General features: G+C 40.4%; 1 protein-coding gene across 4 annotated transcripts in view; it reads left to right on the forward strand.

Moving 5' to 3' along the window:
* The first annotated feature begins 49 nt into the window (after positions 1–49).
* The window catches only part of CAMSAP2 (calmodulin regulated spectrin associated protein family member 2), a 79,567-nt gene continuing 64,060 nt past the window's right edge, over positions 50–15,556 (forward strand). For all 4 annotated transcript variants that reach the window (XM_068691293.1, XM_068691294.1, XM_068691295.1 and 1 more), the window contains exons 1-2: positions 50–592; positions 11,630–11,889. In XM_068691293.1, the coding sequence (XP_068547394.1) occupies positions 454–592; positions 11,630–11,889 (399 nt within the window). In that variant the 5' untranslated portion in view covers positions 50–453. The remainder of the gene's footprint in view (positions 593–11,629; positions 11,890–15,556) is intronic.

Raw genomic sequence — 15,556 nt, forward strand, 5'->3', positions numbered from 1 at the left:
CGGCGGCGGCGGGCGGGGGGCCGAGGGCGGCGGCGGGAGGCGGCGGCAGCGCCCGGCTGAGGGGCGGCGGGGGGCGGCCGGCCCCGCTCCCGGCTCGCTGCGGGCCGCTGCGTTTTGTGGGGCGGGGGCCGCTCAGCCGGCGTTTTGACATCTCGGGGCCGGGCAGGGCCCGGCCGGCGGCTGTCGGGGCCGAGCCGGGGGCTGGCGGCCGGTTTTGGGGGGGGCGGTGGCGTGAGGGAAGCGAGACAAAGAGCGAGGAGGAGGAGGAGGAAGGGGACGCTCGGGCTCTGCCACATTCCTGCGCGGAGGAAGGCGGCGTTAGCCCGGCACGGCCAGCTGGGCTCCGCGCCCTCGGCTGCTCCTGCAGGAGGAGGAGGAGGAGGAGGAGGAGGAGGAGGAGGAGGAGGAGGATCAACCATGTAAGTTGGGAGCCGCGAGGGGTCCTGCAGGAAGATGGGGGATGCCGCGGACGCCAAGGAGATGAGGAAGACTTTCATCGTCCCCGCCATCAAGCCCTTCGACCATTATGATTTCTCCCGAGCCAAAATCGCCTGTAATCTCGCCTGGCTGGTGGCCAAAGCCTTTGGGACAGGTAGGTGGCGTCGGCTCCTTCCCGGCCTTTGATGCTGGTTCCTGCCTGGTGGCTCCGCTCCCGAGCAGCTGCCGAGGGGCGGCAGGAGGGGCCGGAGGAGGCAGCGCGGTCCTGGGGGGTTTCTCGGGTGTTGTTCCCTCAATCACCTTCTGGCCTCCTCAGCACCGCCGCCTCCTTCAGTATTTTCGTGTATTTTACAGACAATGTAATTTTATTTTAGGATTTGAACTCTACAAATCGTGGGTTTGTCTTATTTTTTTTCCCGGGGTCACGTTTCTAAAAGGCCAAAAATAAGTAAATAAAAAAAAAACAAGCCAGCAAAACAAGTCTGTGTTTGGGTGTTTGAGAGCTGAATTGAGGGTTAGCGATGGAAATGGACGTGCGCTGCAGTTTTGACGTGTGTGCCAGTAGCCTGTAGCCATTTGAGTGGTTAAGCAATAAGAAGGATTTGGGGGAAAAGCGTTTAATGCCGGGTTTTGGCCTGCAGAGTACAGCAGGCTTTCCTTGTCCGAGTGTAAATAGAGCTGATTGTAATGCCTCCGAGAGGCGACACTTCTGGGTCTCAAATCCCGGGCCTTGAGGAATACCAGAGCTATTATCCTATCCTTGAAATGCTGTCAGGCGCTGAGGAACACCAGGCTGCAGAGGTCTTCTGAGGAAGGCATCTTGAAAACTTACCAGGCTGGGTGGTTTTGTTGTTGTTGTTTGTTTTTATAGCTGTCGTATATTAATCGTCTAGTTTTCTATGATTTAAAAACAGGGGTTTTCTTTGAAAGGTGAGCTAAATGTTCGCAGTCTATATTTTCACCCCTCTCCTATGTAGAATAACAGGAAAAGGTCCCTCCTTTTGGAATTTTGTGGCTTTTGCATTTAAGGCCAGAGCATTGTTTTACATATTTCACCAGGGTTAAAGGTGTACCATTATGATGCCCCTGGGAACCAATGATATTTGACACGGGGCTTCCAAAAAGCCGCTTTCAAAGTGTTTGAACCCAGTGAAATTTTGCTAAGGTCAGTGACTACTGAAATGAAATGCATATTCATCACACGAGAAACGAAAACAGTACTTTGATGTTTTTCCATTATAAAAACTTGCCAGTAAGTATTCCCTACTTTCCTTTGTAAAACTGAGGAGGTATTTAATGCTTTTGTATAAGGCTTTATCAGCTTTGCAGGCATAAGAGGGAAATAGTACTAGTGATAATTCTTCAAGTCCTTGTTCCTAGGTGTTGAGAGATGATGATCTTTTTGAGTAGCTCGGCTTTATAGGCTGTATTTGTGGGGTGTCGGGTGCACAGTGCTTGTGCAATTGCATAACCCAGCATTCTAACCTGAAAAGCTTTTTCTATTGGAGTTGGACAAATTCTCAGGCTGTGGTTGAAATGTCTTGGTTCACGTTGGTGGAGTTGTTATTGGATGTGTAAATCAACTTCCCGGGTACTTGTCAGTTAACACTTTATGGAAAGCGTGATCCAAAACAGGTTCTTGTGCTCCTTGTTACTGTGGTGGTTCAGAGACACACAAATGAGACATCATTAGAGGAGGTGATAGCTCCTTTTGCCCCCTAAATAATTCCATAACCTAACTGGTAAGAGGAGAGCTAAACAAATGCACTTGTAGTGTTTCTATTCCCACGGTTCCTCTATCTGGTTAATATCACTAGTAGCTTCAGAGTTCCTGTCTAAAGCAGGGAAAAACGGTACACGAGACTTACATGTCTGCAATACAAACGCTTCCTTTATGCTTGGAGAGAAACAGAAGAACTGACCTTCACCTTTTCCAAGAAGGAAGGAAGTTTGACAGGGTTGGATTTTTTAAACTATTTGTTTTAGCTCTTCAGAGTAGATGACAACCTCAGCCACGTCTCCTGCTAGCTATCACTATATGCATTCATACAAAGGAATTACAGAGGATTATTAGAGTGCTTACAGAGGCCACATTTTATTTCTTTTTTTAATCCTTGAAATACTGGAATTCCTTGAGTGGGTGGGGGAAGTGAAGGATTTTTCCCCACCCTCTCTGCAAGAAATGATTGCTGTTCACTTGGATTAATGAAAGACATAAGTTGCTGTGATCCACTGGAGAAGTCCATATCTTTATATATCAGATGGGTACATCTTTCAGCTCCAGTGGGCATGTTTTGCATTCCTAAAAGCATATTGTAGTACAGTCAAAATTGATGGGTAAAGCTTGAGTAGGAGTTGTGAAGAGAATTCTCTTGAAGAATAATTCTGGAATATGGAGCATCCATTAAGACGTAGCAGTGACTTTTGGTGGTTGATAATTGTTATCTGCATCGAAAACCAGAGACCGATTGTGTGTTGATATCCGTGAAGCTGTGAGAACAGTCTGGCTGACAACATAGCCAAGTCAAAGTAAGTTGTCTTGGTGGTAAGCTGTCTTTATAAGAGTAAGTACACTAACATCTTGAAGGCTTCTTGTTTGAAGAATATTTTATAGGAAGATTTTTTTTTAAGAAATACTGACTGAAGACAGCATTCATATTTATGTATTGACAGTCTAGGGTTTTGTATCTTGATGGTTCTTATTTTGTTTTGTTTTACAAAAAGCTTCTCCATGTTAGTGCAGGATAGATTAAACATTTTGTGATAACATTTTGTGATGATTTTAGTGACACAGCTAGCAGTAACTGAGGGGCAATGTTTTACCTTAGAAGTGAAATCTGCAAGCACTCAATTTCAGCATTAGCTCCCAGTGCTGGGAGTTAACTATTTGAGTATAGGAAAACTGCTTTCCAAAGGAGTGCTTGAATTGTGTTGATGATATTATATGTTTTGTCTTAAAATATAATAATAATTACTAATCTTATTAAAAAGAATCTAATTAACAAGAATAATTTTTTAAAAGGTCTTGGTGTTTTGCTCTGTATCCTTTTTTTCTCAAACAACAAAAGTGAATGTCATCATTTTCAAGTGTGAGGTTTTGTCTTCTCACTCTACTGTAGTCACAGAAGATGTAGCTGGAAAAGTTCTTCTGTCCAGCATCCTGAAGATAGGCTGAGCTAAATACACATTATTCCTGATGTTTGTTTAGCCTGGGTTCTTTTTTTGTTTTGTTTTTAATCTGTAATTATAGAGATTCCATTGTATGTCTGGTAGTCAGTTTGAATCCTTATATATCTCTAGATCTTGGAAGAGTATAATAATCTTGGTGCTTCTTGCCACATTGTAAATCCATTACTTCCTTGTTTTATTGCTGGTAGATGTGAGGACTGTGGACGCCTTACCTCTTTATAACACCTTTCACATAATAAAGACATCATCTCCTCTCTGTTCTGCAGTTTAGACAAAACAGGCTTTTTTCAAATTCATTTTAAGTCAAGCTTTTCTGGATTCTTTTTTTCCTCTTCATCATGTCTTCTGTGATCCTGTTCAGCGTGAATGCTATACACGAACCTAGATCTAGTTGTCCAGAAAAGCCCTTGCCAAATTTACAGGGTAGATTTGAAAAAAATTACCTCATCTTTCCAACCTATAATATTCTTTTATTCACTAGAATATGTTTGTCATTTTTGCATCAGCCTAGAATTGTTGACTCATACAATTTGTGATTCACTATCGCTCCATATCTTTCGCTGCAGAACTACTGCCTACTCAGTTGTTCCCATCTTGTAATCGTGTGGTTGTAGGTTCCTGCTTTGCAGCTATACTTATATAACTGCATCCTATTTTCAAACCACTTCTTCCACTAATCAAAATCATCTTGAATTATAATTTTGTTTTCCAAAATGCTTTTAATCCCTTTGGAGCTTGGAATCAGTTCTCTAGAACCTCGGCCAGTGTGAATGAAAGCTCTCATTCTTGAACCTTGAACCATACATTCTTCCAATTTGGTAGGGAACCTCTGAATATTTTTTGAATATCTCTTTTTTTTCAGCCAGCTTTGCATCCAATTTTTAGTTTCTAAGTTAAGACTCTCTCTGACATTTATGATTCTGAGAATATTATGGGAACAATTTTAAAGTCAAGCTAAACCTCTTGCTTTTCAACTATCCATACAACGTGTTATGCTGCCACAGTAATAAATTTCACTGACTTAGCATGATTCTTTTTGACAGGTCTGAAGCTAAATAAAAGATGCACAGGTCTGAGTGCTTGCACTAAACCTCAGTTTGAGTGTTTTCTGCAGTCAAAACAGAACAGTCCATGTGGATTTTAACATCCAATTTGCCACCTATAGGTGTCTGAAGCAGTAGATTATGAATTGCATCATCTGCAACTAAACATTAGCCAAGAAACTTAAAAATAGCTTGCTCCTGATGATTAATATGTTCAGAATTGATTATATGCTGCTACTTACTGCTGTTTGCAGATGTTGCCAGTAGAACCAGGAAGGGAGGAAATGCACATTGTATGTCTGACAGAAGCAAGTTTTAACTAAATACTCTCATTTGCTGTGCTGGTTGTTGCAGGCCAGAACGCCTCATCATCTTTCCTTAGCAGGACTCATTTCTTTACTCTGGCTCAGTTTGACAGCTAGCTAAAACTTGCACAAGAGTTGGGAGTATAAAAGCAGACGTTAGGGATTCTTGCCAGGATAACCTTTTATTTTTATATATATATGTATGTATGTATGTATGTATCATGATCTTTTTTCTCACCTTTCTAAACTATTTACTGACAAATTGATACTTTGGTCAATCCTACTAGAATCAGTTGATTGGACTAATCATTGACTGTGATGGTCTACTTGAAGTTTATTGTATCCCTAATTTCTGTCTAATGTATGAAACATGGTTTGACTGTAGATTTTTTCTATTTTTTTTTTTTTTTTTTAAGTAAATGAAAGCAAGTGAGTTTTTGAGCTTAACAGGTTTGCCAAAGTCATTTGTAGTTGTAGACTGTGCATATACAGAAGTATGGAAGATGAATTATTAAGTTGTTAGGATTCTTACTACATGATAAAACACCAGGTAAGGGAGTTTATGATCTATTTCTTTAATGACTTCATGTTATCCAGCCTACCTGGAGTATAGATGTCATTAAAACTGAAGTGCCTGCCTGCAGAAGGTGATGTGAAGAGGCTAACGAAATGCTCATCTATGTGACCAGATGAAGTATACTTCCCTTTTACATTCTTCAACAATCATTGCCACTACTACAGCAGTCCTCTAACTTCATTCTTCCAGTGATTTAGGATAGTCAGTTGGGTTAATTTAGTGACTCCATGTTTAAAGGTGCTCTCATTCTATCTGTTCATGGAAAGTGAATTGGGAACTTCTCAGCTTTCCCATATGAGATGTTCTTGAATGAATGAATGCTTTTGGTGATCAGAGTCCAGAAAATAGTGCTGGGGGTGAAAATCCCTCCAGGCTTGCAAGAAAAATTAAGCGACCCGCCTCCCTTCCCTCCCAAAAGTACATCATTACTGGTTCAGGTGGTAGGAATGGGAGATCGTTGTTACAAAGTTGAAATGCGTTTGCCTAATGCAAGAGTTGTATAGTTCTAGCAGTTTCTTAACCGTTTTATTTTTCTCAATTAGAAGCTAAGAGAGCCTGTAGTACAGACACCGAGGTAGATGTTTCACCTCCTGTCTGTGTAGTTATGGCTGACAAAAAGTTTTCTTTGTGGTTTGAGGTCCTTAAGTTCAAGAAGTGAGTTTTTATCTCTAAATTTCTGAAGTAATCCTTTATTTAAAACAGTTATAATAAAGATATGTTATCAAGATGCCAAATGAGTGTGATGGGATTATAACTATACGATTATCTTTATTTCTTGTATCTCACCCATCTTGAAAACAAGTTCTGAAGGTATTTATGCAAGTTAGAGTTGATCCCTTTACTTCCAGGGGTAATTTTAAGTTATTCTTAGGTTTATCAGAACTTGAATAAATAGGCAGGTGTTGGTAAAGCGGATGTTATACTTTCCCGTTTTTTCCTGTATGCTTGGTAAGCATTTCCTGTTGTGCTACTGAAGACAGAATATGGGACAGGCTAGACACATAGTGTGGCCCAGAACAGCTTTTCTTACGTGATGCTCAGTGCTTCAGAAAAATAACTGAGATATGGATGGGGCATGAAGTTAGAGTCTGTTTTGTTTACTTTGTGGTGTTTGTTTTGTGTCTGAGATAAATCTTTCTAGAAACAGAGACCCCTATAAAAAATAATAATAAAAAAAAGCCTCAATGACACTATACCTGAAATTTAGATCTGATATAACTAGCACTCTTCAAAACAATACTGTGTTGCAAGAAAATATATTTGGCTTATTGTTCGATAGCGTGTCTTCTATAAAACATTTTTTTCCATACAAAGATCAGGCCTTCTGTTGTATTCTTCTTCAAGTAGTCATCACGACAGAGAAAATAGTTCTCTTCCTTTGTCCAAAATAGTCATCCACAGGCAAATGGCTTTTGTTGAATTTATTTGCACAAGATTTCAAAAAAGACATGTTCCAATTGGTAAAGCAGGAGATGTAAGGTGAGGAATAGCTTGCAATGTACTCAACCCCTTTGTATCTTTATGAGTTGTTTTCCAATTCAGTGCATGAGGCAGAACTGAGGACTCTAGGCTTTTTGTCAGGGTAAGCGTGTGGGTATTGGAAGCTACTTACTTGCTGTGTTTGAGGATGGCAGGGCTTCTGTGTTTTTGTTTCATGATGGCTCATCAGCAAGACACCCTCAGAATGTTGTGTGAACTGCTTGCTCAGAGTGCAGAGCTGCTCCCCAAGGAGTGGACTAGCAGTCTATTTTTGTGGCATTTAGAGATGGGGGTAGGGCCTGGATTTGTTTTCACAGAAATACTTCAAATAAACAATTATCTCTCAAGTTCAGTTTAGTTGCAGTGGAGAAAGGTAAGAATTGTGACAGCAAAAGTCAGTCTGCCCTAAGTCTGTAGAAGCTGATCTTCTAGGTAGTTGCTCCTTGGCACAAATTAGTCAAGAACAGCAAAGAAAGTGGCAGACAGAGCAAATCAAAGGCCCCTCCAAAACACAACGGCAAACTGAAATGTCTTCCTCATCTAGGAAGATGAGGAAGAGTTTCATGAGGAAACTATGAAAATTCATCAAAAGCTATGTTTATATGAATCTCGTTTTCCTGGCCTGTTCTTGGTCCTCAGGGACTCACCTTTCATGAAGGCTCTAGCTCTACCCTGTGTCGAAATGGCAATGTGGCACGTTAGCAAGTAGAGTCTGAATGGCAGAAACTTACATTGATACCGTATGGCAAAGGCATACCTTTGCTGGCCCGCAGAAAACGGCCAAGTGACTGAGTCCATTAAGAGCTGGCATAAATTCATCTACAGGTTTGCGCTAGGAAGTGCTTGAAGGTATTAGTCAGAACTTTCACAGAATAAATCTTTGTTAAATCTCAAAGCCTTTTACAGGTAGTTTTTTTCTTAATGTGCTTGTTGGTGGAAGTCAGTAACCTGCAGAGATGGAAATTTTCTAGTCTGAGGTTTAATGTGGCCTTTGGCTCCCAAGAATGGGGAAGCCCTAGTATTTTTAACTTGTTTATGTTATCTTCTGGAATAGAAGCCTCCATCAAAAAGGCCTCTTTTTGAAGTGTGTACGCTTCCTGAATGCAAGCATTAAAAAATCTGGAGTTGTTCACTATCGTAATCTTGTAGTCATGTAACTCAGGAATTATATTAGTCTATATGGAAATCTGGAAATTTTACCACAAAAAAAGTTAATTTTTAGAGAAAGCTTAGACTTTCCACATTATAATGAATAACTTTTTTCCAAGAAGGAAATGACACTGTCTCAAGGAGTAATTCATCTGAGCAGAGTTGTGTGTATGTTTTTTAAATAAAGCCAGTTCTAAAGGTAAATTCAGGGCTAGTAGCCATGAATTATTTTTAGGTAATTCCATCCCTTTAAAGTTAACTTTTAAACTTGAAAGGTAAGCTAGAATTATTTCATTTATAAACATCCCTTGTTTATTTTAAAGCTTGGAATGCATCCTTTCATGTTTTTCTTCTCCAAAGAGAACTTCTTTAAAAATAAAAATCAATCAATATCAAGAACAGGCTTCCAAAACTGCAACCTGTGATCCTGGTGACAATTTCAGGGGAGAAGAACGTTGTGAGCGCTCTCTGGACGTATGGTTTATCTTCCTGTTCCCACCAGGGCTGTTTCCCAAACCAGCTCAGGCCTCTCAGGGTTTTGACCCACGGAGGCCTAAAGCCTGTGAGGTGGCAGCTTCCCAGCCTCCTGGGCAAGCTGTTCCAGCGCTTGGCCACCATTCCTGTGGAGAATTCTCCTCATGCTGAGCTGAAATTTCTCTCGTGGCAGCCTGTGACCGCTGCCTGGTTTGAGAACAGCCCGAGTCCGTCTGCCCGTGAGGTGCCTGCTGGGCGCTGCAGGCCGGGCCTCCCAGCCTCCGCAACACATCCCCGGCTCCTCATGGGCTCAGTGTCCCCCTCATATCCCTAACATAATCACCCATATATCTCTAACATAATCACTCTTCTTTGCCACAAACTCCAAGGTCAATGGTACGTTGTGGCAGAATGTGCAACACTATTGATTATGAAACTGTTACTTACTGTTCCAGTTTAATATGAAGGACTCTTGTCAGCTGGGCAAGGAAAGGGACTGCTGAAATGCACATAATGGGCATCAGTGTTAGGGCACTGCCCTGCCTCACGGGGCAGTTCCACTCTCTCCAGTCATGCCGGCGCTGCTGCTAATAGCTTTTGGCCCCGTGGTGGTTGTGGCAGGGTGCTAGGCACAGCCGTCGGGTTGCAGCTCCCCTCGCATTGAGCTGCTGTGTTTTGCCCTGTGCTGTGCTCCTTAGCTGTCACAAGATAGCCTCCAGTCCAAATCTTCTGGCAGGATCCAGTCTGGCATCAGGCAGTCGGATACACACATTAGAAGTGGGGAAGAAGTGCATATCTTCCTGTGTGCAAAACTTAGGGAACTCTTTCTGAAAACAGGTTTTCATATTGTTACAGCAGGGATTCTTTAGGTGTACGCTTTCACAATGGTTTGTTGTGTTTTTTTTTTTTTTTTAACTTCAGAATATGTCTGCAGTCACCATGTCTTGTGGTAGCACCTTCTATCCATGTTCTGTTTCTCCAATAATTTTTAATTCCAAGTTTATTTTCATGAACACCATTAAGGTTCTATTCTGGGTTCATTTTTGTGACCACCAAGGAAAAAAAAGAAATGGCATAGGTATATTTTTCTCTCTTGCTGTATTTTTCAAATACAGAAATATTTTATAAAAAAATCTGTTTGTCTTTGATAGCTATCATCTTGATTTTCGTGTATTGTTTTTTTCCTTATTAAACCCCAGGAATGGATGTCCTTCTTTCATGACAAATACACTTAATGCATCTTGTCATTTTCAGGTATGTTTCAGAGATAAAGATCAGTAAAGACTCACAGGCAAAGGGTTTGCTGTTTCCTATCTTAAGATTTCTCCTCTGGCTCAATTTTGGGACTTGAAATCTGAATTTCAAACTTTCAGTCTTAAAATCCATTGTTCTGAATCTAAAGTGCAGAGTGCGTAACTGCTGTTTGTATGTATCTAACTGCTCCTGCCTCAAGGTTTTGTTTGATATGGTAATGAAGTTTTTAGGCTTTCTAAGAAATCACAAAGGATTTGATCTACTCATTTCCACCACCACCCCAGCCCAACTTCCCATGTAACTCAGAAGGTCTGATGTTTGTCTTATCCTTTCTTGGCTAGAAGGCGGCCAGCTCTTCGTCTGGAGCCCTTAATGGGAGCACATGGGCAGTAATAGAATATGTATGAGGAAGAAGATAATCTGTTATTATCTTGTGATGGCATGTTCTGTGGGTTTTTCTCTGTCTCTCCTGCTCCACCCGTATTGGGCTGTTTACTCCACCCTCTGCTTCAAATCTCATCTGCGTAGCCATTTAGCCAGCTGAAGGCGGCGGGGATGGGAATTGGACAGAAACCTGGAGTTGCATCAGTTTTCCTACACGCTTTGTTCCTTGCAGCAATTAAATAGGCTTTTCCACTTGGGTTCAGGGAAGGAATCACATGCTTTTTCTCTCATAAATGCTCTTAGCTTAACTAATTTTAAAACAATGTGGCCTGAAATTCTTAAAGGGGGATGTGGAGTATCTTGCAGTCCATATCTCTAGAAATGTGAAGTCTGAAATGACGTCCAAATTATTTTCCCCATCGCTGGTGATTTGTTTTACTTGATTTAATATCATATCAAATTAATTTGTAACTACTGCATGTATGGTAGACAGCAAGAAGTATACTCCCTCTTAGGCTTTATAAAGTATTTGGAAAAACTGTTACAGATCATCTTGGACTGCCAATTTTGGGGTTAAAATCACAGTATAAACTTGAAAGAATTTTGCATAGCTTTCTGTTTGTACTAAGCTAGTTCATTTTAAAAGAAAAAAGTCTACTATTAAAAGAGAAGCACTAACACAAATAGGCAAATAACACTTAAGTATTTTGTCAGAAGAGGGATATCTATAATTTTCCTTGTTGGATTTTTTTTTTTATTTTAATTTCATTAAAACACTCATTTATTTATGCGTAACTGCTGGATTGTCATTCTGTGATGCATAACCTTTGACATAAGCAGCACAATACACATATATAAAACCTAGAAGGCTGCTGACTGGAAGTTTCCCTTTTTGCCTCAGGAATTAATCTTTGCTCAAATGTTCCATTCCATTTTATTACAGTAACAGACGGTTTTTCTGTTTTTGAATGGACATTGTTTTGTCTCTAAATGTCTGACCTATATAATATTGTGCTGAAGGAACTTAGGATGTTTGAGCGTGTATTTGGAAACGCCAGAAAATCTGAAATTAATGGTAATGTAAACCACAGGTTGGCCTTCTGGTGTAGCCTTCGCAGAGTGGAACTCTTTGAATTTTTCCTTAAGTTTCTATATATTGTTTAACTGTTACCTTTGTATGCAAAGTTACTGAGAAATGGTTCTGGCCTTCCCTTGAAGGTGCTTTCTGTGACATAATTTGGAGTCCACATGCTTAAAAACAAACCAAACAAGAACTAGTGCTATACCTATCCTTTCTAATACTGACAGATGTTTTATTCATTTTTCTTTTTTGGTAGAAAATGTTCCAGAAGAACTGCGAGAACCATTTTACACAGACCAATATGACCAGGAGCACATTAAACCACCTGTTGTTAACTTGCTGCTGTCTGCAGAACTCTACTGTCGTGCTGGGAGCCTTATTCTCAAGAGTGATGCTGCAAAACCACTTCTGGGTCATGATGCGGTTATACAAGCTCTGGCACAAAAAGGCCTTTATGTCACTGACCAAGAAAAATTGGTGACTGAACGAGATCTTCACAAAAAACCCATTCAGATGGTGAGTGTTTAAAGTTTACGTGTTTACTACGTTTCTTCTGTGTACTCCCAAAAATTGCATACCTATTTCTTTTTAACATGCATCATTTTGTTAGTTGTTTTTTTTTTTTTTCAAATGCATTTCATTACTGGGAGGCTTATGGTTGTTTTGTTTTGTTTTTCCATCTCCTCATAGCTGTCAGTACAAATGTATCACCTTAGTATTAATGATTGAAAACAACTATCATTCCGCTTAGTGCAAGTGTTACATTTTTAAACATAGTAGTGGCAGTGTGTTCACTTTCACTTCTGTTCTACAGCATTGACTGCGAGTGAAAATTTCTGTTTGAAAGGTGGTTTGAAAATTAAGGTGTGTTTTTAACCAGAGATCTCTGTAAGGATGGAAAAAAAAGTTGAGATCATGCAGGCTATTCAACCTAATAACATTTGGTAGTCACTAGTTACATATTAAATTACTGTAAAACTTAACAATGATATATTCTTTTATGAAGACTTAATATGCTTTTGCTTTCTCCAGTTACTTAAAACATAAGTTTAATAGATGAATGTTTCTGTTACTAATCTCCTAAGCCATGGATTCTCCTCCTTGATTGGAGAGGAAGGAAAAAAAAGTCTAAAACAGCTACATATGGCTGATCCTTTCCTCTAAGTTGTATATAAACCGGCACTATGATAGAATAATCTTCAAAGTGAGGTATTTGAAACTGTTTTCACCTTCCTGTGTATTTAATGTTTGATACAGAAAATAAGAAAACAACAGTATGAGACTACTGGCATTGAGGTGACAACTTCCATTCTAACACAGAACATTACTCAAGTTTGTTCATTTGAAATAGCTTGCAATTTTTATTATGATCTCAATAGAATTACTGTTCCTACTGCACTCTGTTCTCTTGAACTCCTCTGGATTTTATGGTCAGCAATTTGTAGCTGCTGCTCAAATGGAGGAAAAATTAATGTAGCAATATTTTTATGCTCAGCTCATTGGGAGTGTGTGTTTACTGACATGTGAGAACACTACCAGCATTTGGCAGAGTATGAGTAAAGGCAGCCTCTCATTTCATCAGTTGTTATTGGTTGATAAGTTACAGAGGCTTTACGGGTGTGAAATTAAAGCTGCTGATTAGTAACTAATGATTTCTTCGATGCAGTATTGCCAGGAAGTACTAGACCTAATAGTTTGCACTTTGTTTTTGTTTTTTAGAGGTGGTAGTAGTCAATCTGATATCAAGATGAAATCCTGAATGTTGGCTTTGGTTTTATTTTTTGATTGAAAATTCTGTCCTGCTCAGAGAGTGCTCAAGATCTAAAAATGCCAATATTTCAACAGTAGCATAATGAAACAAGTTAAGACACCCTTTCTGTGTGTTTTAGCTGTGATCACTGAATGCAGTGAACTTGAGATCTTACCAGTCTGTTTTTTGATGTCGATATCCCTTTTATAAAGGAGAGCTCAGCAAAGAACCAGCAGCATTTCAGTTAAAGAAGATATGGATATCAAATGAGGTGTTCTGAAGTGATATAAAACTTGCAGGATGTTTGCAGCAGTCATGAGGCGTTGGTTTAAAATGTTCATAGAAGTAAGAACTCTTAAAAGAATAAGAAACAAACGTCCTGACTGTTCATGTTTTTATGTAACTTCCATTCATGTCCCTGAATGAAGATAAGGTTGCTGACTTGGGTTTCTGAGTCCGGCTTTTTCATTTGATCCCTCTCTAGAGCAGTTGCACGAGGTATCTGTTTTCAGAGCTGTCAGTTGAGATATGTCTGTATTTTCCAGTATGCCAATCTTTAATTTAGTAATTAATGTTGCTTAAAACACACTTCAGTAGCAGTCTTGTATTTCTCCAGTGCTTGAGGAAATCTGAGGCTCTTCCCTGTGTTGTTTAGGTGTGGTCCAGCAGGTACTTATTCAGGCATGAATGCTGTAACAGCCGGCATCCAAGATTTCTACTCTGGGTCACTTGTCCCTGCCTCAGTACCAGCAACAGATCCTAAAATCATAGAATGGTTTGGGTTGGAAGGGACCTTAAAACCCATCTAATTCCAACTACCTGCCATGCACAGGGACACCTCCCACCAGACCAGGTTGCTCACAAACCCATCCAGGCTGTCCTTGAACACCTCCAGGGACGGGGCTTCTCTGAGCAGCCTGTGCCAGTGCCTCACCACTTTCATTGTGACGAATTTCTTCCTTATATATAATCTAAATCTCCCCTGTTTTAATTAAAAGCCACTCCTATCACTCCACCCCCTGACAAGGAGTCCCTCCCCAGCTTTCCTGCAGCCCCCTTTAGTACTAGAAGGCTGCTGTAAGGTCTCCCCGGAGCCTTCTTTTCTGGGCTAGCTGTTTCATGAGCAGCTGTGCAACACCTGGGCCAAGGCAATGTGACAGGGAACACCAGGAAGCCCAACTGTCCTGGGCAGAAGGACAGCCAAGTCTGACACAGTTGCTACCAGAGAAATGGCTGTGAAAACTGGAGTCTTGATCCTAATATTCGTAGCCCAGGGGTTTTAATTTGTCATGCCATGCTGAAGTCCCCAAGCAAATTCCTAGCAGCAGCACTGTGTCTTAATTAGGAAGTCTCAACCTTTTTCCTTATTACTCAGTAGGGTTGGCAGAGGATGTCAAATCTGGTGGTTGTATTATTGCCAGTCTTAAAATTATCCCTTTGACATCTTGCAGTACCTTTTCCTAGTCTTCCATATGTCTCCGTTCCTCCAACTCGTACTATGTAAGCTATATATCCTGTTTTAGAGCATGGAATGATTTTTCTTTTTCAACTATGTAGAACAGGAAAATCTGCATGTGTAATTAACTCATGCATTCCTCTGTTAAGCCAGATTGTGTTAAACCTGTGCTCAGTCTAATTCTGAGTAATTTACTGGAAAGCTGTATGGTAGTTCTTACCTTTGTTATCCTGTCTTCCCCATAAAAAAGGAAAAGATGGTGTTTGTTAGTGGATATTGAGTGTTTTCTGCTTAGATGTATTGCATTTCTAGAGCAGAGAAAGGGTGAGTTACCTTAGGAAAATAGGAAAAGAGATATGAGTACAGAATGGCTTGTTTGATTTATGCTCTGTGTGTAGCTGCAGTCAGACTGGGAATTGCTTGTACTGTGTATGTTTTTGTAGCAAAGGGATGGCTGCAGTGATTAATTCCTGGTTTGCTTCATGTGTGACTAGAATACTTAAAGCAGCGATGTCAAACGCTGGCCTTCGCAGTTTCTTAGACAGCAGTAACTGAGCCTTTCGCTAGGGAGCACCTCATGTAATGGAAACCGAGAAGCCTGAAGTGGATGTGTTTCGTTCTTTATACGTTTGGGTCAGGATGGGTGCTAGTTTCCGTGTTAGTCATTACTGCATTGGTGTCTAATTGGGGAAACTGCAAGTTTTTGTGTATGTTTATAAGTATGCGTGTAAATCCATGTATATTGGATGTATGTGCATACATAAACTAGGTTCCTACATGGCAACGAATTGGGAAAGACACAAAATTAACAGACAATAACAGGAGAAAAGGTTTCTGTTAGAGACTCCCCTGTGCAGGGTGGGGAAGTCTGTGTGGGGTCAGGCTTGTTTTGGTTTCTCATGTTTGGTTTGTTCAAATCTTGTATTGTTTTTGTAGTCAAACTGAAAGCTAGGTTTTTTTTTAGGCTTGTTCTGATT

The sequence above is a fragment of the Anas acuta genome, chromosome 8, assembly GCF_963932015.1.
Source record: "Anas acuta chromosome 8, bAnaAcu1.1, whole genome shotgun sequence".
In the NCBI taxonomy this organism is placed as follows: domain Eukaryota; kingdom Metazoa; phylum Chordata; class Aves; order Anseriformes; family Anatidae; genus Anas; species Anas acuta.